This window comes from Sceloporus occidentalis, unplaced genomic scaffold (assembly GCF_023333645.1).
Source record: "Sceloporus occidentalis isolate IW3139 unplaced genomic scaffold, rSceOcc1.0.p SCAF_157, whole genome shotgun sequence".
Lineage (NCBI taxonomy): Eukaryota > Metazoa > Chordata > Lepidosauria > Squamata > Phrynosomatidae > Sceloporus > Sceloporus occidentalis.
The window spans coordinates 360,689-386,360 of record NW_028317137.1 but is presented as its reverse complement, the minus strand read 5'-3'; the positions used below and the strand labels follow the sequence as shown (position 1 = coordinate 386,360).

General features: G+C 41.8%; 2 protein-coding genes across 2 annotated transcripts; one reads left to right on the top strand and one right to left on the bottom strand.

The window, feature by feature from the left end:
• The first annotated feature begins 1,171 nt into the window (after positions 1-1,171).
• LOC149280210 (putative G protein-coupled receptor 174) lies at positions 1,172-2,194 on the top strand. Its single transcript, XM_089500588.1, has one exon. It carries the CDS (start codon positions 1,172-1,174, stop codon positions 2,192-2,194), a length of 1,023 nt encoding a protein of 340 aa, XP_089356714.1.
• Positions 2,195-12,775: 10,581 nt separating this feature from the next.
• On the bottom strand, positions 12,776-15,940 carry LOC149280209 (integral membrane protein 2A-like). The gene is made up of 6 exons (XM_089500684.1): positions 15,863-15,940; positions 14,405-14,536; positions 14,035-14,214; positions 13,832-13,942; positions 13,161-13,305; positions 12,776-12,864 (listed from the first exon to the last, which is right to left on the bottom strand). The coding sequence occupies exons 1-6, from the start codon at positions 15,938-15,940 to the stop codon at positions 12,776-12,778; spliced, it is 735 nt and encodes a 244-aa protein (XP_089356810.1).
• Positions 15,941-25,672: the final 9,732 nt, after the last annotated feature.

The window sequence follows — 25,672 nt, the reverse complement described above, 5'->3', positions numbered from 1 at the left end:
TACAGCGCTGGGGGGTTATATTACTATATGCAGCACTGGGGGGTTATTACTGTATACAGTGCTGGGGTAATATTACTGTATACAGCGCTGGGGGTTATTACTGTATACAGGGCTGGGGGGTTATTACTGTATACAGCACTGGGGTAATATTACTGTATACAGCACTGGGGGATTATATTACTGTATACAGCGCTGGGGTTATATTACTGTATGCAGCGCTGGGGGGTTATTACTGTATACAGCGCTGGGGTAATATTACTGTATACAGCGCTGGGGGGTTATATTACTGTATACAGCGCTGGGGGTTATATTACTGTATACAGTGCTGGGGGTTATATTACTGTATACAGCGCTGGGGGTTATTACTGTATACAGTGCTGGGGGGTTATATTACTGTATACAGCGCTGGGGGTTATTACTGTATACAGTGCTGGGGGTTATTACTGTATACAGCGCTGGGGGTTACTTTCTATTGCCTACCAGGGCAATGCCCACAGCCGCCCCCTCCTCAGCAGTCCGCGTCTTTCTTGCCGGGATATGACTCCTAGGCCGGGGTACATCGGGGTGACCTCTCTCCTCTCCCCTCTGCCTCGGTTTTATTTATGAGGATATAAACCTGGGAGTATTTTTACCTTTCTCTGCTCCGGATACTCGTCTAGCCAGCGAGCGATTTTGCTCTTTATGTCGTAGCGATTTAAGAACTCGGAATATTTGGTTTGACGCCCCGGACTGTTTATTTTATGTTTTTCGATATTATCTATACACCTTCCTTTTGTCTTCCGCAGGCTCCGCTGTCACTTCTGTATCGCGTCCTTTGGCCTGAAGAGATTTGGGGAATTACGCTCGGCTGCCTTTTACGGGATATAAATATTCATGGAGCGTCGGATGACACCATTAATCTCCTAACAACTAAACGGGATTAAAAAAACCAAACATTTTGTCCCGCAATGGCTTAAACCACAGAACTTTAAACATTCAGCGATCCGCCGAATAAACGACATGGAAAACAAACTTTTAAGGAGGACGCGCTAAAATTCTATCACTTTTAACGTAACCGCCTGACTTTCTTTTTTTTTTAAATACACATACTTATATTTAAAGGGGACCCAGGCTGTTTTTCCAATAAAAATCCACAGTTTTGGTCGATTTCCAAGATTGTTGTGTCGTGAAGATGCCTGTTGATGGTAACGATTCCACGGAATGTGATGTGGACGTGGGGTTTGTGAATCACCTGTACGCGGTTACGTACGCCGTTATTTTGATCCCCGGTTTAATAACGAATGTCTTGGCTCTGTGGGTCTTCTACGCCTACGTGAAGGAAACCAAGCGAGCCGTTATTTTCATGATTAACCTCGCCGTCGCGGATTTACTGCAAGTTCTATCGCTGCCCCTCCGAATCTTTTACTATTTAAGCCACTCGTGGCCCTTTGGGCAGTTCTTGTGTATGTTCTGCTTCTACCTGAAGTACGTGAACATGTACGCCAGTATCTTTTTTCTGGTCTGCATCAGCGTCAGGAGGTTTTTGTACCTGATCTATCCTTTCAGGTTCACGGATAGTAGGAGAATGTTGGACGTGTACGTCAGCTTCGCGGGGTGGATCGTCGTGTGCCTGAGCTGTCTTCCCTTCCCGCTGCTCAGGATCGGCAGCCAGAACGTGACCGTCCCCAACAACTTGTGTTTCGTGGATCTGCCGCTAATGGACATCGGGATCGCGAATTCCATCATCACGGTGACCTTGGCCGAACTTTTTGGATTCGTGACGCCTCTCCTTATCGTCGTGTATTGTTCCTGGAGGACCATAATGTCATTGAGAGAACCCGATTCGCTCTGCCACGACCTGGGCGAGAAGAAGAAGGCTCTGAAGATGATTCTCACCTGCGCGGTGGTGTTCTTGATCTGCTTCGCGCCGTATCATATCAGTTTTCCCTTGGATTTTTTGGCCAAGGCACGGAAGATAAGCTCGTGCTCTCAGCGGAAAGCCATCTTAATTTTCCACCCGGTGGCTCTGTGTCTCGCCAGCCTGAACTGCTGCCTCGATCCGGTCGTTTATTACTTTACGACGGATGAGTTTAAAAGAAGGTTGTCCAAGCAGGAGATCCAGGACAGCATGGAAATGCAGATATACTGCAACGAAGGCTTTATTAAAAGGGAATGCGAGCTTGAAGTTTTGGGAACTAATAGGTCAATTCTCTAAAGTATCCGTTTTTATTTGACTTGCAGGGCTAGTCAACAAATCTGACTCCTGCTCCACAAACCAAACTGGAAGAGGAACAGTGTTGGGTTGAGTTGACCATAGTCATGTCTTCATTGAGTTGAGCTACTAAGTTGCTACTGAGCTTTGAAGTTGATACTTTTTATTGGACAACAAAGAAAAATACGGAAGGTTACATAAGCCTTTGGAACCTCAGCAGTCTCTTCTTGTTGAGCATGGATGACATGATAGATAGCTCTAAATCAGTGCAGTTGGCCAGTTGAGTTGAGACTCAAGTTGACTTTGTCTTCAGACTGACTTTGGGTCAAGTTGAACTTTCTGCCAGCAACTTGACTATTAATTTGATTCAGCTCAGCCTTTAATGAATAGACCTCTGTAAGTCTTGTTTAGTAACCAGCAATCTGGTATGGAGGAGGATTCACTAAAGGACTATGGAGACGAGGAAGCACCAAAGTGACCAGGAGCTTCACGCACACACTAATAGTGTCCCATTTGCACTACTTCTGGCGTAACCCCATTAACCCTCCAACTGTTTTTATAACTCTGTCCGTTTAACAATATTTTCTTGGTGGACACAAGACATAAAAATCATAGTTACAAGCAAATGTAAGGATCAAGATGGCAAAAAGAAATGTTTAAGGTGGTTCTTCTTCTTCAAGTCGTTGTAACTGAATAGCTGATTTGCATATGAAGTTACAAAAGGGGAGGGGGAAAACTTTTAATTTGCATTTTGGGTATTTGTGCAACTGTGAAAAAAAAAAAAAAAGAAATTTGAGAAAAAATCCCCATCTTTGTGAAGTATTCTATCGACCTTCTGAGACAATTAAACAAAAAAAAAAAAAAAAAGCATTTTATCTTTACGTTAACGGTTAAAGTGAAGCATTTTTGTAATTACAGAACTCTAGGATCTTCTGTTGTATTTTATATATTTTCTCTCGGAGTAGAGAAATTGTGTAGATATCACTAAAAAAAAACTAAAAAATGTTCCCTGTGGGAAATTTGGCGTGTATATTTATTTTCTTATTTTTCATAAAATAAATAAATAAATGTGATGATGTCATAGTCTGCATTTTTTTTCATTTCTTTAATGTTTCTCATTATCTGATTTCCACAGAAATGATCATTTTTGGGTATTTCCTAAATTTTCCCCTGACCCAGATGACTTCATCAGCTGAAGTCATCAATGTCCTTTTAGTCCTGCAGAGGTCAATGGCAAGAGTATTTTGAGGTAGAACTTTCAGAAAGAAGAGTCGAGAAGAACTCTCGCCCAAAAAATACACCCGACCCTCAGTCCAGCATGAGGGCTGATCTGATATGAAGTTTAGAGCAGCCACGTGAAGCTTCTGCATGTGTCTTACTTGCCAGTCTACACACAGCTTCCTAAAGGTCTAGCCCATTTACACGATGGCTAGATCCATTCTGTGCTCCATTTTTGGGTTTTCTATGCTGTTTCTATGTTTTCGATAAAACTGAATAGTGTTGTCCCCCAAATATGTTTTTGTTGCCTAATTACAGGGCTCTTAATGAGACTAAGCGGTGCTCCGTCCTGCATTACCAGTAGCAAACCCTTGCTCTATAGAACTTTGCTCCTTTGGTTGCTGGTCATAGCCCCACTAACCACCAGCCCATTCATTACTGGCCGTGAGCCCTCCGTGGCCTGCCCAAGCCTGTTTTTTCCCCCAAATCAAATACACCAATGGCAGAAAGTCTTTTGCTGAAATGGAACCTTTTTCATAACTGGTTAAAGAATATAATTCTCGGAGGCTTCTTCCTCTTGTTTTGGTTAAACTGTGGTTTTGCTGAATAATCAGTTTAGTTTCCTTTGTGCCGGAATTAACACGTTGTACGATTTAAGCCCTAAACTTCCAGGCAGTATACACTATTTCAGAGTACTATGCACTGAAGCAAAACTTGTGTGTTATTAAAATTATTTGTAGCTTCCATTTTTTAAAATGACATTAGAATATGGAAATTCTACCTCAACAAAAAAAAAAAACATTTACACGCATGTACGTCAAGATGTTTTCAACGATAGAACAGATTTAAAAAAAAAAAAAGTAAATCATCCATGCACATTTCACAAAATTTAGGGGGAAGTCATTTTCTTGCGTGCCTGAAAAAGAGACCATTGCGATACGCTGCAGAAAATGATGATTGCGACGGAAAATAGCTTCCCCCGGTAGCCAGAAACAACATACAGCATGCAGTTCTAAATTTGGATGAAATGGATTGTAACAAATGGTACTCCGCTGAACCCCCCCAACCCCGACTCAGATAAAAGGGAACGGATTCTGAATTACGATATGAGATGGAAGCCAATGGGATATTCCGGCTTCTGGATACGGCAGGGAAGTTAAATAAACATTATGTTATCAGGAAGTCTTAATCAAAGCTTCCTGTGCGTTTAAAGAAAATTGTTCCCTTTGGCACGAGACGCGGCTGCCCGTCCGGGACATGCCAGGTGCGGGCAATAGAAATAAGGTCGGAAAGACCAAAAAAAAACCTGGTTTCTGTGACGACATAATTCAAGTCTTAAATCAGTCATGGCGGCGTGAGCTTGGTCCCTTTATGTTAAAACATTTCTTCTATATGTGCATTGATACAAAAAAATCTATGTATTTAAAGAAGGGACAGCCAACGGCCCCAACGATGGGCGCATAGTAAATGCATATGACAGCTGTGTGGTCCCTTTAAATTTCCTTAGGTAGATTCTGCAGAAATTCCACCAAAAGTATATAAATGATTTATAAGAAAAATAAATATAAAAAATGTATGTAAAAAAAAATCATTATAAAATATATTTAAAAATAAAAATATATATATATAATTTTATACAATATTCATTTATACATACCAGTATATAAATTTTTTTTTTTACATTTTATTTTAAGTTTAATTTTATTATTTTATACTATATATATATATATATATATATATATATATATATATATATATATATACATACACAAGTATGTCTGCAAACCAAATCGGCTATATAATCCTGATCTTTTGAAACAGTCCCTGTGAGTTTAAGACACAGACACTTTATAGTTTATATTAGAAAGATAAAGCCTGGCTGTGTTTATCTTGTAAAAAGATTACAGTTTATAGATTACAGGCTATAAAATAAAGTATACGGCAAATAAAAAAAAAAAAAACTATATTTCATTAAAACCGTTATGTCTGTGAAATGACGGCAGCAATGAAAAGGAATATGACATCTCCTTTAAAGGTGCTGTTCCACTAAGACAAAACAGCAATTGTACGTTCTAAAAATGTAATAACGTAAATTTTATTATTTAATTAAGAAAATGTATTATATAATTAAGAAAAGTTTTCAGAAAGCATTTGGATGGGAATAGCCTATCAGTGCCCGTGTTTGTGTCACATGACAATAGTTCCCGACAAAAATTATGAACAAGGAAAAACTAAATTAGGAAATAATTTTAAAAAAATTAAGAAAGGGAAGATGTTGGGCATCCAAGTGTGCAAGGAAAGCTACTTCTAATGGTGCATTTGGTTTACTTAGGTAGTAAATACATGGAACAGCGTCCCATCAGAAGAATGAATTTAAACATGCGTGGAATAGGCATATAGAGCAGGATTCTAAGATGAAGCCAAAGACTGATTAACGTTTGAGTCTCTACATCAGGAAACATAGGTTAAACAAACGGTTAAACTCTAGAATTCTATGTTTTAAGTGTTAAATTCAGACGAGTAGGTGGGACAGCAGCTTTAAGTATGCGGATTAGAAACATACTTCGGATTTCTAGATTTTTTTGTTGTTTTGTTTTGTGTTCTGTGGGTTAAAAAAACCTGATTTTATCAGAACAAATGTACTCCTTGGTTTGCCTTCCTGTTTGGAGGAAATACGAAGGCAAACGAGGACACAAAATTCGAGCTTCCGCAATAAAAATGTGAAGCAAAAGCCCGTCTGATATCTGAACGCGTTCATCCAGCTATAAAAAACGATCGTAAAATATCGTACGCGACGAGAACGTCTTATTATTTGCTGGGATGGGACTTTCAAACCATCTGTCAGAACGTGGGAGTCATTATTCGGAGATACAATCATTCTGGAACCATTCAAGGTGTTCTATATTTAGAAGGAACTTGGTAATTTCAGTTTATACCCGCAATATGTTCTCTGCAAGAACCAAAAATAGATCTACCACCTAAATGCGTGCATACACCGCGCGAGACCCCCTCTGGAGCGCGGTAGTGGGTGGCAGAATTTGTGCAAATACTTTCCCGGGGCAAATAACATGAGTATTTATTTCTATGGCTACATTGTATATCAAGACTCATGTTGTTTTTTCCAAAATAGGACAGGAGGAGGTGGTATCGATGTGTTGGACGAGCTCATGTTCTCTTCTCCTGATCCCATTCGTTTCTATGGATTCACTTGTTGAGTTATGATGTCATAACCATCCGAGACCCTACATTTTACATAGCAGCGGGCAGCAGGAGAAGAATGATTTATGCTGACCGAGGTACCGATCTCCATACTCCAGACCAACCAGGCCAACCTCACCTATAAAAAGCCTGCGTAGACGGTCAGAATAAGGGATAGAATGTCCCGGATAATCATTTTCCACATCTTATAGCTGCTCTTAACGTCAAATGACGTCTTCTCTTTATAAGGGAGAGGACCAGACTGGGATTAAAGATGGCCGTCCAGCCATTGTCAACCCAGGCTTTTCCGTCATCACCGTTGAGTTTTGATGAAGGTACCCAAACCCGGTGATCGGTTACTAGAGATGTGACTCAACTCTTCACTTGACAAAAAAACCCACATCTTTATTTAGTGACTTCGCCTCTTCATTTTCCCCAAATTGACTAAAAAGTGGAAATACTGTAACAGAATCCCACTGTATGCAAATGTAACGAATGTAACCCGACCGCGTGGGTATTTTTAGATTCGTATAAATTCATCTTCTGAATAAACTGCATGGTGATTGCTTTACAGTTTCTACATATGACTGCGTACAGGACATGCGTTCTAGATTGTGACCAAACCTGGGAACTTTCCGGGTTTGGCCCAGAGGCCCCCGGGAGAAGAACCTGAATCCTACAGGTCGCGGGATACGCCCCCCCCCCCCATTTCCCCTGTCAATCACGTGATATTTTGGATGACTTTCCCGGCTCAAACACCACACTGAGCTGATGCTTTACGGCAATGCTAATGAAGTCCCTTCCTTCATAGACTTTAGTTAGAGTGTCTGGCTGAGTGACTAAGACGGAGCCATTCTATTGTAAGCTGTGTTTCTATCACGTCTCCACCCCGTTCATGAATAAATCCGCGTGATCTTCTCCGCATCCACCTAGAGGAAATATGGAGGATTTACCCCAAATCAGAGAGTGTGCTGTTAAATCTCTTTGGCAACTGTGGGTCATTCTTTAATAAGCGATTTAAGCCATCTGCCACTTGTTTACAAGAAATAAGAAAGAACAGATAGCTTTTGAGTAAACACTTTTAATACATTTTCCATTCTCTTGAACTCCAGGGTGATATCTAGATAATATTTAACCCCTTGAGCACCAGAGGGGTAGATATTTAAATGCAATGCCTGGATTGTAGAAGTAGGCAGTGGTTTTTGGGAGAGACCGTATGCTAAATCTAGAGGATCCCAGACTAGTCTAGTATTGGCAAAGAAAGTAACATATTTTTGTTGAGTTCATAGCAGCTACAAATGGGGGTCCCCTTTAATTGCAACGGTCTGTCTTGGCAGGCCCCTTGTAGGAAATTGGCAGAACTAGAAGAATATGAATTTATAATTACAATTTTTTTGAGATGACTGATGTCTGGAATTGATAAGAGACACATTGCTGTAATTTTCTGATATGTAATAGACCTGAAAAAGCCCCAAATCTTGCATTTTGCAGTTCAATAATTTAATAAACAGTCATACTAACAGCATATATATATCTATATCTATCTATATATATAAATATATATATATATACAAATATATAAACATAGAAATAAATATATACATACAAATAAATATATATATATATACATACATACATATAACTATATATATATATACACATAGAAATAAATATATATATATACACATAGAAATAAATATATATATATAGACATAGAAATAACTATATATATATACATACATATAAATATATATATATACATATAAATAAAGATATATATATATATATACAAATAAATATATACATACAAATAAATATTTATATATATATATATATATATATATATATATATATATATATAAATACCAGAGGAGCACCTCCCACCTCATCACAGCTTTCATAACGTGAACTTTTAAGCCAGTTATTCTAAAAATAATTATGTTGGGTGAGAGAAAATAATGTATATATATAAATTGGTTGCAGCCGTGGCAGAGATATAACGTGTGGTCTTGTGGCGGCTGCTTTTACTTTGTGAAGGGAAAGGTAATGTCACATTGTGTGTAAAGCTGAAAATGAGTCAGACGCGTTATCGTAAGAAGAATCAGGAAGCAAACGTTTCTTTAATAGGTTCTAGAATCCAGAATACCGGAGTGTAACGTTTGACATTCTGCCCAAAAATTTGGATTAATCGTCCGACGTACCTGAAAAACCTGACGCTACAAATCCAAGCAGCGATCGCTTCACGTTCCCAAGAGAGATTTGGAAATATCAATGAGCTTCTGGCCTGGAAAGGAAGGGAATTTCCACGTCTATATATATATATATGGGAAGAAAACAGGCAAACAAGCAGGTGTTGGGAGCGAAGCTGCCGCGTGTAAATGTGCGCAGCCATTGTTTCACGTGTTTGGAAGAAAGCCGACCGCTACGATCGAGAGAAAATTTCGTTTTCGAATTTCGTTTCCCGGACGTTCAACTCAGACGAAATTCAGGGGCCCTTTTTTTTTTTTTTAAATTTGGAATGACATTCAGGGGTCGATTCCCTGACACCTTCTGGACTCACCTTTCATTATAGGAATTAAAGAACAAATTGATGGTCAAAGAGGTGCTGCAGCAGCACTGTACCTGGGCAGACACCTGCAGATGATAGGAACATGCAGCCCCGTGGAGCAGGACTGAATCCTCCAACATTATATATTTTAATACCTGGTTTTGCCACGGATATTTATTTATCAATGAAGAATAATAGATGATATGATAAAAGTAAAAACTCCCACTGGTTGCTGCACCCATCAATCACAGCCATAAAAGTCAATGAGACATCCCCCATCAGTCATTCATATGTACCCTCCCACACACACAGCTCCTCCCACGTTACCTCATCAACGGCGGGCGCACGTGACAACCAATCGACGGACCCTAATACATTTTTTGCCGGAGATCGCAATTGTTTTTGTGGATTCATACAAAATTTTCCTTAAAAATAAAGTTTGTACGAAAGGGATCATTAAATATGGCACGTGGTGCCGTAGATACATGCAAAAAGAAAAGAATCAGTCCGCCCATCTAGCCCGAATCTGTTTGCGAGTCCCATTATACGTTATCATTCTAGCCTAGATTAATAAAGTTTTGAGTGTCCGGTAGTTGTATGTGGCAGTGGCGCCATCTAGTGGATCCCTGGAAAAATGAAACATTTACAACCTTCTTTTTATTTAAAGTACTGATGTAAGCGTAGCAGTGACGTGGGTTTGGGTTCATAATTTTTCAATAAACTCTGTATCCCCGGCAATAATGCCTGGGTGGGATCCTAGAGCTGATCTGGCCCTGCATAATGCATAGTTAAATCTGTGAAACGATGCATAAATCTCCTTACAGTAACTGTGCCTTATAAAGGGCCAGACGAGCAGCTCATACAGTAGAAGCTCAATGGGGTTGGTTCTTCATACTGCAGATCAAGGAGCTGAAATGTTTAGCTTGTGTGCAAACCCCTACTTAAGCCAATGAACTTCTCTCTGTGTTTAATAGATTGAGGTCAGAACTGGAACACATGCGTATAACATTAATAGACTGTAAGCTCACAAGACGAGGCTCGCTTCTTCTTATGGAGCTGTGGTTCTTAACATATTGCCATTCTTAACGTTACCGTTAATTCCATCTCCCTGTTGCAGTAATAATACGGATTCTGCTAGCGCTTTCTAACAATTGACTCCATATTTTAAAACCTTTCACTTTTTAACTTGCGAAATGATATTTGGGGCTCGGTGGACACACTCCGTGGGGAGGTGTAGACCGTTAATGACGAGACCTCATCCAATCAAAGATTAACGTCTACCCCTCCCCACTTCGCCACGAAGGGCCAACACTGACAAGCTTCTCCTATAACAAGGGCTGAACTGGCCCTGTATAATGTAAAACTAAATAGGTGAGCAGGCTTTGAAGAATACATTGTATAGAGCCAATCAAGCTCTTTCTACCTCAGAAGCTCATTAGGGTTGGACCGTCATAACATAACATGAACTCCGTGAGCTGAAACTGCAACTCTCCTGCAAACTCTGTTTAATGAATGAATCTTGCTCTGTAGTCGTCTCCATTCTCAGGAGATTTTATCTCCGCTTTCACAAACTTCGTGTAACTTTCACATCCTGCTCTCTCTGAGCTACTCAGCAGAACCCCAGGCATTCTACCCACGCCAGGGGGGGGGGGGGGGCAACTTCACCCAAACGCCCCATTCTCTGAATGCAGAAAACATAAATATTACACAAATAGAACAATACTGATACATAAATGTATATAAAGTGATGACTACGGCATACCCCTCCATTTCTCAGATGAGTTACACAGCCGCGGGCATTTCTAACGGACTGCCGAAAAAAAGCACACGTAGGACATAAAAAAACACTCTTTATAGCTTAATAGAGCATCAGCGAGGAAAACTCAATCAGCGAGGAAAACTCAATCAGCGAGGAAAACGTGAACAGGGAGATTTTAGGAGGAAAAAAGTCTAAGTAAGCCATGTGACACAGGTTTTATACGAGGCATTTCCTTGAAACTGTCAGCGGCTTCCGGCTTCCATTTAAATAACTAAAATGACTACACTTAATGTACTTAATTATTTTATTAAGTCGCTATTGTAACAGGGCTACAAGATCTACAGGGGTTTCACAGATAAATGCAGTAGTAATGGGTTAAGTTACTATTCCAGATTCTGTATTTAAAGGCTTTATCTATATTACCAGTCACGTAGCACTGCGCTAAAGTCAGAACGCGCAAATATCTTTCAGGAGCTCACAGAACTTTAGCCGCTGCCATTAAATGTTTTACGACCTTCCTTATTGTTTTACTACAAGGAAAATATTTTGTATAAGAGACGCCCTCTCTCACATTTCTCTCTTACTCCCAAACAGGAATAAATCTAAATTACTGCTGTATATATCTATAATTTTATAAAGATTCTTTTCCAATATGTAAAAATGTGCAACTTTGCGTATTTTGTGGTAAAACCATCAAGAAGATTCAAATTCCTGAATGGTAGAATAGTCAAAAACAGAGATGCATAAAAGGGGGAACCCCCCCCAATTATATAGCATATAAAAACAAACGGGAAACATAACGCACTACGAGTTACGAGTAATCTGTAGAGAGGGCCGAGATGTTTTACTTGCAAATTGACTTTTTTTTTTTTTTTTTAAACTTATAAGCAGTTTGGCTCCTCGTATAAGAACCACCTATAAGTATCGGACTGTGGTCACGGTGCCATTGCTGTGCTGTTTTTAACAGATTTAGATATTAAAAAGGTAATACAAAAGCACATTACATTCTCATCTGTTTGACGTACTACATTTTTTTGGTGGGTGGGGGTGATTTATAAACTATTATTTGATTGTTTCTGATTAAGTTGGGCCCTCTGCTGTTTTCCGAGTTTCCTATGTTAGGGCAGCAGAACGTCTCCCGCATGCACCGTGATAAATCCACCACAGGACAAAAAACAAACAAACCAACAACTATTATTTAAAGGAAGAAACCACAGAAAAAAGAAATTTATTAGAGAAATGTTGATCACAAAATGAAGCCAGATTTTACATCTAGTGTCACAAGTATACATGCCGGGTTAACACCTTCAGTGCCACGCCTTGGTATTCGGTGTGGCATTATGTCTACAGGACATACTTGCCAGCCGCCGAATGGAACAAAGGGGAGAGCTTTGAGCAATTAAACCAGGGGAAGAAATCAGTTTTAAAGTTAAAGAGTTAGGAAAACTTTCAGATATACAAATAAACTGAGGACAGTAGTAGCGCACAGAATGACATGCGTCAAACCAACGTCAGAAAGTCTAAAGATTACCAAGATAAAAAGTTTGTAGAAACTGTGCAAATAATACTACTTTATTGCATCCACCATCTAATAACATTACTTAATATTTCTGAACGGAACATTTATAGATATATATTTTTTTTTTTATTTAAAACGACAGGTCCAGTAAATTCCTCACAACCGAGTTCCTGAGGTTGCACTTCGCCCCGTGCGGCTACACACCAGGGCCGTAAGAAAGCTAAGAGCAGTAGCACACAGCAACGCTTCGTGGGAAAGGCTTTGATTATCACTGCACATCGTAACTGAGAAGTCGGGAAAGTGGGACTTCTTAGTGGTTACGGGAAACGGACCCCCGAGAGCTCACTGCTCGCAGATCGTGGTTTCCATCACAAATTTATTCTCAAAGTGTGTGATTTTGCGGCACTGTTCAGCAGAACGCTTCTGGAGACCTGCAATAAACGGACATGACACAGATCGGCGTTACTAGCAGCGGATATCTGCTTACATCAAGAAGAAAAAACAAACAAAAAAATAAATAAAATACACCATTATCACTGTGCTACATGCATTCATGGGGGTGGGGGAACATTCATTACTGTCCAAAAGTTAACTTTATGATCTGTATTTAAACTATTAGTCTATAATAGACTTATAACCCCAGTTATTCATATTTTGTTTTTAGTTAAATATTGATCATTTACACAACACGGATCAAGTTAAGATTTAACATTTCCACAGGCCTTACCAATGATCTGATCTCTTCTCTGCAGTCTGTACGTCTCTCGCCCGGCACATTGACGATAGATGAAAATGCCCAAATCAGAGACATCATCGATTCGCTCGGTCACCACCAGCTCTTCCCGGACCAAGTAGGTCTGAGGCAGGTACGTCTAAGGAAACAGAAATCGGTCAAGATCAGAGCTGGTGTATATTATAACCCAAGCCGTTCCCCTTGCTGTGGCATAATGTGTGGTTTATAAAGGGTCTGGATTAACACTAGCCTGTATCGATTATTTTAAGACCAGTCACGAGTGATAAGACTGGTGCTCAGGGACAGAATGAAAGTTTCCTGCTCCGCGGTTGAAAGTTTAAGAACCGAGTAACACTGCAAACGATCCAGCACGATAAGACAAAAAACCCACAGCTACTCAAATATGCAAAGTCAGCGGTACTTTGAACAGCTACAATAATAGGTGGTAACAGAATCTCTCAGTATTTATTTATCTTTAAAAATGCAGATTGGTAAACCACAAGTGGGAAGGGGGAAAAAAAAAACAAACAAAAAAACGGCAGTAACAGAGAAAACCGCAATGGGATCCCAGAATCCCCGGTAACGGCGCCGGAAACCCAAATGCAAGAACAAAGTTTCTAAGCTTTTGCTCAATGCATGCAGCATAACATGAATAAGGTACATACATTTAGCTTCATGAAGAGGTCCATCAGGTTCCTTGGGGGCATAACCACAGAGGTGTTCATATTAATCACATAGCACTTCTGGAGCTGCAGGTCCAGGTAGGCAGTCAAGAGCTAGAAGGAGAGAACAGCAGAAAGAAGAGTAGACAGTTTAACCATAAATCACATGGATGTATCAGGACGTATTATGCAAGACTCCGACTTACTCTGTCAAAGTCATGAACGATTGCCGCAGAGTCCCCTTCCGCAAAATTTGGCACCGGGACAGTGATAAACGCAACATTTTCATCCTCTCGGATATCCGCTTCCTCAGACACCGGCAGGTAATAGGGTTCTTCAGAGTGATCATTCAGCTCCATATATGACATTTTTCCTTCAAACTTGTGCTGAAATACAAATGAATTATATCAGCCTTTGAGCCCCAACACAGCAACACAAAGTACACATTACAGGGACTTTCTACAACCCTCTCCTAAATATGCAACCGCAGCACCAAACCCCACGAGCGCTCCTAAACGCGGTTTGGAACAGACGAATTGCTGCAAAACGTGCAGAACATGGGAAAGTATTACCTACCCTGGGCATAAAGTACTTGTAGATACAGGCACCGCCGACAATGAGCCCTGCCAGGATGAACGCGAGCCCCAGGAGTGTGAGCAGACACCTGCCTGTTGAGTTATCGGCTCCATGTGTGGCCACCTCAGGATCCTGTCAAACGAGGAACAAAACATCAATACGGATAAAGCTGCAGCTCTTATTTATTATTCCACTAGATTATGCGGGGCGCGGGGGGGGGCACAATACATGCATAATTGCAGCGCACAGTATGCGTAACGGGTGTTACTGTGCATTCAAAGCAACAATTTGAGACCCCGCTATGGACTCCGACTTAGAACATAATAAAGAAGCCCATAAAACACCCCACACACCGTATCCGACAATTAATAGTAATAGTTATATATATATATGTTTTGTTTTATGAAAAAAAGCAGAAGCATAAAAACCTAAAAATGGAAGTTTTTTTTTTTTTTAAGCAACAGCAGTTTGCAGCTGCACGGTAACTACTACTTCTGAAAAATGCCTGGTTCCCATTGCCTGAAATGGCAAGTCCTTCTGTACTCACTAAAAGCAGGACGTATTCGAGGATTAAATATAAACCGACACGCTGAAGGGATATACTAGGAGCGCGCAACATAAGAGACTGAGAGGACTACCTGCCCACAGCCCACGATACCCCAAGTGGGACCCTCAGCACAGATAACCCCCCCACTCACTCCCCCCTCCCCCCAGGAACTGCTGCAACAAGTTTCACTTTCATCCAGCAGGACTGGGGCAGCTTCCACAGGAATGAGGACGGGGTCAGTTTCCATTTTAAATGTCAGTGAGATGTCATTTTAACCCAGTCATTCCTTGGGTAACCAACTCTAGAGGGAGAGCATTTGCTTAACCCCTTCGACAGCTGAAGAAGGAAGTGGTCATTTAACCCATTCTTTCCCCCAGAGCAAGCTGCAGAAGGAAGAATGCACCCCCGCCATAGGACTGGCTGCAGGAGGAAGCATTCACTTTTAACCCCTTTCTGCCCAACGGGGTTGGCTGAAGGAGGAAGTATTTACTTTTAACCCCTTTCTGTCCCAAGGGACTGGCTGCAGGAGGAAGCATTCACTTTTAACCCCTATCTACCTTGCGGGGTTGGCTGAAGGAGGAAGTATTCGCTTTTAACCGCTTTCTACCTCAGGTTACCGTTAAACCCGGCTTCTCCTTGTACGGAAATGTATGCAGTAAGACAGGTTAAACAGCCTTCACGTTAACTCATCCGTCCCTAAGGACTTTATCTGGGCGGATTACATGACTCACTTTAAACGCGACCTTCGACGTCGCAGTTAGGTAAACTGCAATAATTCGGTAAACCACGCAACAGGTGGGGGTGTAGCCAGGTTCCAGGCAGCTCCCCGGGCTCTGCAGGCTAGGCCGCGGCCTCCATCTTGTGGCCGCACTGGCCCGCTGAACCCGTCTCTATCCCCCTAACACACTCACCTTCTCGGCTACCAAAGCCTCGACATCCTTACCGGGCCCTTTGCCCGCGAAGGGCGAACTGAATGCGATCTTCACCATGGTAAATCCCTCTAACGGTCCGTCCTCTCAGGCCGCCCAGCTGCTTGTGTCGCACTCACAACAAACCCGGCTCCTCCCCCAATATCCGGGACACCTGTCTGACGTCTGCAGGGGGCGGGTGCTCTGCGTGACTGCCAGGGTCACGTGGTTAGAGCGCTGCGCGGGCTTCCTGTTCTCCATGCCTGTCGCGTGTCATGCGTTATTCTGTGCAGGACCCTGTGTCGTACTTCCCAACAGTCCCAGGTTTTTGTGGGACAGTCCTTATTTTAGAGCACCGACCTAGCAGTGAGATATATATATATATATATATATATATATATATATATATATATATATATATACATACCTATAAGCCATAACATTATGAGCACTGACAGGTGAAGTGAGTAACACAGATAATCCTGTTTGGCGGCAAGAGGGGGACCTACACAATATAAGACAGGGGGTCAAAATGTTATAGCTGTATATATAATGTACGTATTATATATACATTATATACGTTATATCTATATATATATATACGTGGAAAGGGGGCGAGGAGTGGGGATTAATCCTCCTCATCAAGACTGCCAATGATCGAGTGGCCTTTGAGCAAGTTGACGATCAGCCTGTCACGGTTCAGAAACATTGGTGCTATGGATATATAACTGAATAACAGGGTGGTGGATAAATGGAAGAGCCTCCCATCGGATGTGGTAGAGGCTAATACAATGAGGAATTATACAAGGGATAGGCGTACCGCTTCTGGATCTAAGGCGAGACCGACGACTGATTAAGCAGGTAAAACGGGCAAATAGACGGTCCGAACGGGTCAGATCTGCCGGAAAATTCTATGTTTTTAATAGAGCTTTATGTACTAAGGACTTTGTTACGTTCAGCTTCCTTGTTTCTAAGGCTGTTTGGCTGTGACGGCCGCCGTGGGTATTATCCATGCTGGCGTCTGACACGAGGCACAGGATGTAAGCCATTACTTGTTTAATTAAAATCAAAACACGGTTCCTCCTCCACTGATTCCTTTGTTGGCTCCTTTATATTCTTTTCTAGTAGCAGCTTCACAAGAAGCCGATCTAAAGGCCATTAACACTTCAAAGGGGCCAACAAAAAAATCACGCGCCCCCGCCAAACGGATGCCTCATTTACATTTCCTCCCTGAACAACCGTGCTAACGACGTGAAACAAAGCAGAAGGAGCCCCCCCCCCCCCCCGAGCCGCCGCGGGGGGGTGGCTCCCGGGATGTCTGGCCGTCACTTGCTGCTGCAAGTCTTTACGGCAGGAAAACCGGGCAGACTAGATGGCCAAACGGGTCTTATAGGCTATCAATAAGCAGTCCCTTCCGAACCAGGACTGTTGGCAGCTATGTGACAGTATTTTACGGCCTGCTGATTAATGAGAGTAGTTACCTAATGACATAACAGATGACATCACTGCTTGACGGACGAAGCTTCTTTTGGCTCCCGTCGCCAATAATAAAACCAGAAACTTTTTTAAAGCTTAAAATGTTTCAACCAATGGGATGCTATCGTGAATTGGGCTGTTCACTGGGTTGCCACGGTGATAAGACCACAATTTCAATCTTTACACCAGGATCACCTTTTTTGTAGTTATTCCTCCCCGTTTCTCTGGCTATATAAACAGCGTGCAGCTGCATCCTCCTCTCTGGCCGCAAAGCGAGGCTATTTTTGTTTATCTCGATCGCGGATGCATATTCGGGGCAGGAGATGTACAGACTGGGGTAAGATAAGGCTTTTTGAGTTATAAAAGGGTGACAGTTGTTGTTTTTTTTTTTTTAAAAAAAGCCGAAATATGCCGGAATAAACGCACTTATTATGTGGTTGGAAATGCGAATGTTTCGGGTGCGAGGAGAAAGCCTCCGGAAAACGTGTGACACAGGAAAGCCGCGGCGTTCAAAAATAAAACAAAAAGAGAAATATTCTGTACATTACACCCGCAAATAACGGAAATAACTGAAATCAAAGAAAAACAAAACATAATGGATTTTCTCCAGTATATATTATTAATCCGCTAGCCGTGATTAAGCTGAGCCAGACCACAATACCAAACTACATAAAAGTCTTTAATTTCTGTAATTAACCCCTTAAGAACAATGGGCGGTCCTTAAACCCATTGAAAACAATGCATTTTGAGCCCGTACATGTACGGGCTTTGTCATTAAGGGGTTAAAAATACAGCTTTCAATGATCCCACCATCTTAAAATGTATTAATGTATATTTTTAGAAGGGCCACCCCCCCCCCAGTCAGCTTCTGCTACTGGAAGCGCTTGGGCGGCCCCGTATAATGTACAGTTAAATCAGTGGGATGTCTTTATCTATTGAATTATACATAATACAGGGCCAGCTTAGCCTTCTTGCTGGGGAAGCCTACCAGTGATCGCCCCTCACAATGAACAGCGAAGGCAAGGAGCTGAAACCCAACGCGCCCAAAATCTATACCCTTAGCGAATAAACCCCACTGAGTTAACACGGTGTTTCAGATTTAACCCTTTCAATACTAGAGGGATGCCGAACATTAGAATGCGATAAAATTATTCAGCGCATCCACCACATGCGTTTTAATACGTATGGTCGCTGAGAGATCCCCCTGAAAAGGACATGATGTTCCCCTCTGCAAATGCATTTACCACCTTCACCTGTGCCCCTGTCACATAACTGCCAACATCCATGATGGCCAGCAAAGGGCTCGTGGCCTTGTAAGTGGCATGTGTGTCACCTGGACATGTATGCATCCATAACATGGGCCTAATTATAATTTAAGGTGACCCCATGGTATCTCTTCCAATGTAATTGTCTTGTGTTACTGAGCGGCACATTGTGTACAGTGCTGCCCCCTGCAGTATGTAGGATGTATAAACTAGACTTGTGTACTCGGATTGGTACTCGAATCTGTTAATTTGTACGAATGTCCAAAAACGAGGAAGGAGCCTCAACGAAACAAACAAAATGAAGCAGAGAATGAGGGAAGAGGTGGAAGCCCCCAATGAGGGAAGAGGTGGTCCCCGCGGTGTCCTCGGAGGGTCCGTTCCGGTTGCAGAATCAATTTAAAGAAGAGAGAAGACAGAAAAGTGAAGAAGCGGAGACAGGGAAAGCAAAAATTGGATAAGCGGAGATAGGAACAACGGAGGAATGGGAAAGTGGAGACGGGGAAAGCAAAGACGTGGCAAGCGGAGATGGGGAAAGTGGAGACGGGGAAAGCAAAGACGTGGCAAGCGGAGATGGGGAAAGTGGAGACGGGGAAGCAGAGATGGGGAAAGTGGAGACGGGGAAAGTAAAGACGTGGCAAGCGGAGATGGGGAAAGTGGAGATGGGGAAAGTAAAGACGTGGCAAGCGGAGATGGGGAAAGTAAAGACGTGGCAAGCGGAGATGGGGAAAGTGGAGACGGGGAAGCGGTTGTCGGAGAAGGTAGAAAGAGAGTGAGAAAAAAAAGTCCAACAAATTTCCTTCTGAACCAAACGATCAGGAAACCAAATTCGTTCACCGAAAATGAAATGAAAACCTTGTCCGCGTGCCCACGTCCAGTATAAACCTACAGAAGGCGAACTCTTACGCGGTTATACCTTCCACATACTGCAGGGGGCAGCACCTGTCATGCCTCTCTACAATAAAGAGCAATTCTGTTACAAAGTGCTAAACGTGGAGCAATTAACATTATTATTATTTTCCTTATCTTTTACTTATACATAGCGCCAAGAATTCACGCAGGCCCTTCCTACAGGTCACGACATAGCTATTGGTTTCCATGGTGATTACTCCAGATTTAGAACTTTGTTTTTATTGTTTAATAAATACGGCCCATTGACACACACGCGTGTATAATTATTACGGGGAAACATTTCTGTGCTTGGCTGATTTTATGAAATACTTGCAGCTTGCAGACCCTGTGCTGGTTTTGCGGCTGCCCCCCCCCCCCCCCGTCAGGAAACAGGTAATAAAAGAGAAATATGACATTAGATTGCTCACCTGCTTCAGATTAGGAAACAAATGTAGAACTTAAAATGTAGTGAAACAATTTGATTTAGTAATGATGATATCATTGGGGTCCTTAATTGTATCCTTTAAGTGCAGAGGTGGGTTAAAATGCCTCTCCCCATATGGTAGTCATTTAATCAAAGCTAAAAGATACGCCGGTATAGAGTTTAGCGTTTGTCAGGCTCGCTCGCTATGTGGGTGGCTGCCGAGAAGCTGCCTTTGGCTAAAAACTCACAAATTCCTGCAGCTGAAAAATGCACAGATTCCGTTATGCGTTTCTCCCAAACTTACCAAAATTAGCCTTGAAATCAGTATAATTTCCACCACAGTTATGCAGGTTATACCCTCAAGCTAGGAAGGTCTTCTCACAATGCCTCGGGGGGGGGGGCTGTTTGTAGAATATTTATCCCAGATACCACTAAAGTAACAGATACCATGTATTTGTGGGATACAATACCGTGTATTTATCATATAAAATGTAGCAATGTGCTGTATGTTATCTGCAACGCTGTCTCACGAGGTCTAATAATGTTGCCTGTGATCTACCATAGGTTCCTTTGCTAACGAAGATGTCTCTTTTTACCAGGGGCACTTATAGGCATACCCTGGAGCTTTCCATGGCTGGCTACCTGGAGCACTCTCTCTCGTTATGATTGAGTGGGGCTAGCCATGAATGCTTTCGTGAGTGGACAGCGAGCATAGACAAACCAAAGCTTCCCTGCCCGGAAAAAGAAGTAACTGCCCAGGAGACCCCGGGAAGCAGGACTTCACCCAGAAACAGCGATATAAGAAACGGTGTAGGAATTCTTTATAAGACGGCTGGAAAAAAACAGTGGCTTTCTTGCTTCAATGGCTTAAAATGTGTATGTATGCGGTGCATACCATGCATGTTATTGTCACGCCGTGTCTGTTCTCTGCTCGTATACTTTTCATGGATGTTCATGTTGAAACCGTATATCTCTTAACGACATTACAAGAAAAATCCAGCCGTGTTCCGGAAAGTGCGTGTTTTGTGAACCGCGTGTAACATTAGCCTCTGCTGCATCTATGTTTGTATCTGCGCAATTTCCCTGTATTTTATGAATGACTGATTGTAAACCATCGCCATATGATTAGGCAGCTAAATAAGCTAAATATAAAACCTGGACGATCATTCTTTTTTTTTTTTTTTCTTCTCTTGAAGCTATAACCTAAGCTGACCCCTCTGCCATATCGTAGCCAGCCTATCTCTCCTTTTCGTTCATACTTGGTAATTATAAATGGCTGGAAGATAAACACTTTGGATGATTCTTGAAATGTTGTGTATTTACTTACAAGACCAGTAACTCCACCACCAGAACGAGTAAAGTGGCTTTGAAGGGTTGTATACAGTCCCGTCTTGTAGACTGATTGAAGTTTGTAATCCTTCCTAGATGGACTCCGATAGGAAGAATTAACAAGCTGTTCTATGGGAGCCAAAACAACACTCGGATTAGAAAGGAAATTTCAGTGGAATGAACTAATTTAGGAGAACAGAACGCCAGCTGTCATTGAAAATAAAATGTTTTTTCCCTTTGTCCCTTTACTCTCTTTACCCCAGGTCTGGTATGTGCTAAGCTTCGGGCTAACTTCTAGAAACACGTGAAATGTTACGATTGCCAATGGGAAGAAGACCTCGTAAATTCTCCATTTTCCAAGCGACTTCTGTTTACTTCTGTTGTAAATCGTTGGACGTTAATTCTCAGTTGCAGGGCCAGGCGAGTGCCCGGGGTCCCTTGGCCGGGTTGGAGAGTTTTTGACCCAACCCAGAAAAATGTCCTCGATATGTAGAAGCCAGGCTCGTATCTGACAAGGGTTCACGAGAAGCCTCCGCAATGCATGGAGGACATTCACCGGATCTATGCCTACATTGGCATTCTCAATGCATAGATGGCTTTTAAGTGTCTGGCGACTGAGGGTCTTCTTGCATGGGGCACTAGTTGGTCAAGGACCAGCCCTGCTCAATGGACTTAGAGATAGTTGATGTGTAGCCCCAGAAGCATTGGGAAAACCGGTGGCATTAGACTCCTGGGTCTCCTTCGTTTCCAAAGATGCAGATAGGAAAGCGATTAGGGGGATTAGGAAAGCAATTGTTTAAAGATAACAATGTATCACGTGTTGCCTTTGGCCTTTTGTATGTCATGAATCAATTCCGGAGATCCATGGGTTGTTCTCTCCTCTTATCGCATAATGCTTGTTGTTGTTGTGCTGCAGTCGTAATAGATTAATGGTTGACTTGTTTAAAGGGGTATCAAAGTTCCTTACGAGTTGGAGAATCTTTGATCACGGAGGAAATGTTTTCTGTAAGGCAGAGGGGCTGCTGGCAGCGCCGTCCCCTACAAGTCATGCATTGTTTTAATACACGCAAGACTTTCTTCATACACAAGGAAACCTTGCGTGCTAAAACTACAGATAATAACACAGACTCAGGGACAGGAGAACATGAGTGGGTAACAACTAACAAGGTGTTTGTAGACCCCAAATCCGGTCATTCTTATGCATAGCTGCCAACAGTCCCAAGTCAGTAAAGATGTTCACAAAAACCAGATGTAAGCGCTGATTATTGGGGCTACTTGCAGTGGTACATTCACACAATCAGGCAACATGTGGTTGATGATAGCCCTATGACAGCAATCACATGCCCAGTTATTCTTTATTGCAACGGTAGTCGTAACAATTGAGGTCAGAGAGTCATCAAACTTTAACTAACCCTATAAATAAAATGTTTTTTTGTTTTTTTTTTTAATTCTTTGCCATCTCTGCTCATTAATGTTCAGCTGTAGCTTCCGCAATAGCAATTTCCCAGAATTCTTTAAAAAAAAAAAAAAAGCAAAAAAAACCCCAACATTGTAAATCCCTCCTGGCATCCGATGCTTTATAATGAAAGGCATAAGATTCCATTCCTCTGCTTTTTATAAGCTTGACAGTGTTTGCAAACACCCCTAATCATATTTGAAAAGATCATTTAAGCAAGACGTACGGAGCTTGTAGGGCATTTCTCATGTTGCGCTTTGATTAAGAAAGACGTATTCCGTCCTGATTTTACCAGTTTAAATGTTCTCTTTTTCATCCGTCCCGTATGCCTATTGCAAATATCATTCAGGGAGAATGGCAATGCGAGCCTCTGATTTACACGAACACGCAGGAACGCGAATGCCGAATATCGTGTCATTTTTATTTGCTAGCTGCTAGACATCAGACCAACCCCAAGGTGCCGGCCAGAGATGAAAAGAGCTTTTAATGGCAAGTTCCCTTTGTTGTGGGGTTTATTTACTAGTCTGTGGACATTTCCACTTTCCTAGTACATTATACATTACAAAGGTACAACGGTGATGAGCTTCTGCTAGGGCAGAGGATGCCCTGCTTAATGAATCGATAGGTGGCTCAAGAAACCTCGCATATTAAGTATTCCGGGTCCTGCAGGAAAAGCTTTCTGGGTTATCCATTATAATGCAGAGCGAGGTTGGAGAATGGAAATGTTGTTACCCTACATGTATTCATTGTTGGGCGCCCAGCGGGTGCCCGCAAGCACACACAATAACACACTTAGACACTAACACACCTACACAGGTAGTAACATTCTAACATATTTACATAAACACTAATACACACGCACCGTAACATAGTAACACATGCACAATAATATGCTTACACACACAGTTACACAGACACACACAGTAACATACTAACATACTTACACACAAAAACATACTTACACCCATGCTAACATACTCTACTACACACAGTAACATACTTACACTCATGCTAACATACTCATACACACAGTAACATACTAACATATTTACACGCATACTAACACACACACACACACTAACATACTAAAACAAACACATTAGCTTAAATACACACATTTACATATTTACATAAACACAAAGCACCCCCCAGCCTGCCAGCGTTGTTGCCCACCGCCTGGTTAGCGTTCTTCTTCCCCTCCGTGGTCCTCACACGCTGCCGTTACATCATGTTTAGATAATGATGATCACTGTCTTGACTGATTGATTAGTGTTATAAGCAGCGCTGTCCTGTACTGGAATTGTCCGTTTCAGCCCGGGATCCGGGAATGGGGATTTCCAGCCAAATCTGGATACAAATTTGCTTGTCTCTTTGTATTAAATTGTTTGGAATGTTCCTTAAAACTTAGAAATGACCATATTATTTTACACGAAGAACATTGTGCATCAATAGTTTAGCAGATAAAGCCCGTTGGAGGCTGCTTCATCTTGCCCCATTGAGAGCTGGTCTCGAAGTCGATGACGTCTAATAGAAAGCGCCGTCGACTAACCATAAAGACAGGCTGTCGGGAGAAATACGTCATTGTGCGGCTGAATGATCTTTTCTGTAAGGAATACACACACCTCATCCAGCTAACCCCGACAAGCCCAGTTTTATTTAGGATATAGCGGCACTGAAAAGGTTTTATCCGCTAACCTGTAGCGGCAAGAACTGTTATAAAATGTAAGGCTGCTTAAGCCCTAAACATGTTTGGGTTAAAATTACGCTTTTATTTAAAATATAATGATCTTTACAACTTGGGGGGAAAGCGTTAGCATTCTGTAGTTCGCTGTCGACAGATATTCAGCTTTTGTCTTGTGGAATGTAATAATTTACTAAATATTAGGGACACCTATCTTCCGGTACGATTTAATTACCTTCTCACCGGTCACATTGTTATGTTATATACTACTTGTTATGTCCTGTCTACCCGTTGTACAGCGCTATGGAATATGACTCCGCTATATAAAACAATAAACAATAATAATAATAATTAAAGCAGCAGTTTTCTTGCGGAATAAGGAAAATACCAGTTTTTCTTAAGTAAGTTATCCACACTAGAGGGTGCCAATGTGCTGCTTCTTCTGGTCAAACTTAGCCTTCTTCCAGGATTCTTTTCCAGCGGGGATATGTATTGAAAATGCAAAGAGATTGAGCTGAGCTGGCCATCTGGCACCTGGGGCAAATGCCCAGTGGGCCACTGGCGGACAGCACCACACGCTCACCCGATCCGCTCCAGCTGGACGTCGGGCGCTGCCGCGTGCGGCCACCGCTGGAGATGCCTGGCAGTGAGCAGCTGCACATACCTAGCCGCCGGCCACATACTTAGCCGCCGGCCACATATCCGCACTGGAATCAGATATTAAATTGTTTCAAAGAAACTTTTTTTTATGAATTCCCTACATTCTCTCCAATGATATTTAAATATCCATTGCAAATCTTGTATTTTGCTAATTTTAATCCAATGACATGTATTATTAGTATTATTGGGGAAACCACCGTGCTATTATTGGATTTTTCGAAAAGGAAATATGCCATCAACATAGGGTGACCACATTTTGTTTCTGACATTCAGTGGCATGAGATCACACACAGGCGTACATTATATATACACACTGATTCACATATACACACCGTCACGTACAAATACAATGCCTTTTATATTAATCGATAGGGAGCCTTGGGAACCATGCTGATTTCAGATTTAATAATATATTTATCTTATAACATACATACACTCATTACACGACATGAGCAGTTTGAGATAATTAACCTCTCTATTACCAGACATGAGCAGATTCAGAGAATTAACCCCTCTATTACCAGACATTACACTCACAGTCATAATGTTATAGACACACGGGTCAACGCCATCCTAAAGCGCATGATTTTGGAACGGGATGTCCAATAAGCTCGTATAGGTGTGATGGTCATGG

Bases quoted from the DNA above. Each gene is read 5' to 3' on its own strand.
- LOC149280209 (XM_089500684.1), bottom strand. From the start codon at position 15,940: ATGGTGAAGATCGCATTCAGTTCGCCCTTCGCGGGCAAAGGGCCCGGT. The intron at 14,537-15,862 runs GTGAGTGTGTTA...CTCGTTTGACAG, and splicing joins AGGCTTTGGTAGCCGAGAAG to GATCCTGAGGTGGCCACACA. The intron at 13,943-14,034 runs GTAAGTCGGAGT...CTCTCCTTCTAG, and splicing joins TCGTTCATGACTTTGACAGA to CTCTTGACTGCCTACCTGGA.
- LOC149280210 (XM_089500588.1), top strand. From the start codon at position 1,172: ATGCCTGTTGATGGTAACGATTCCACGGAATGTGATGTGGACGTGGGG.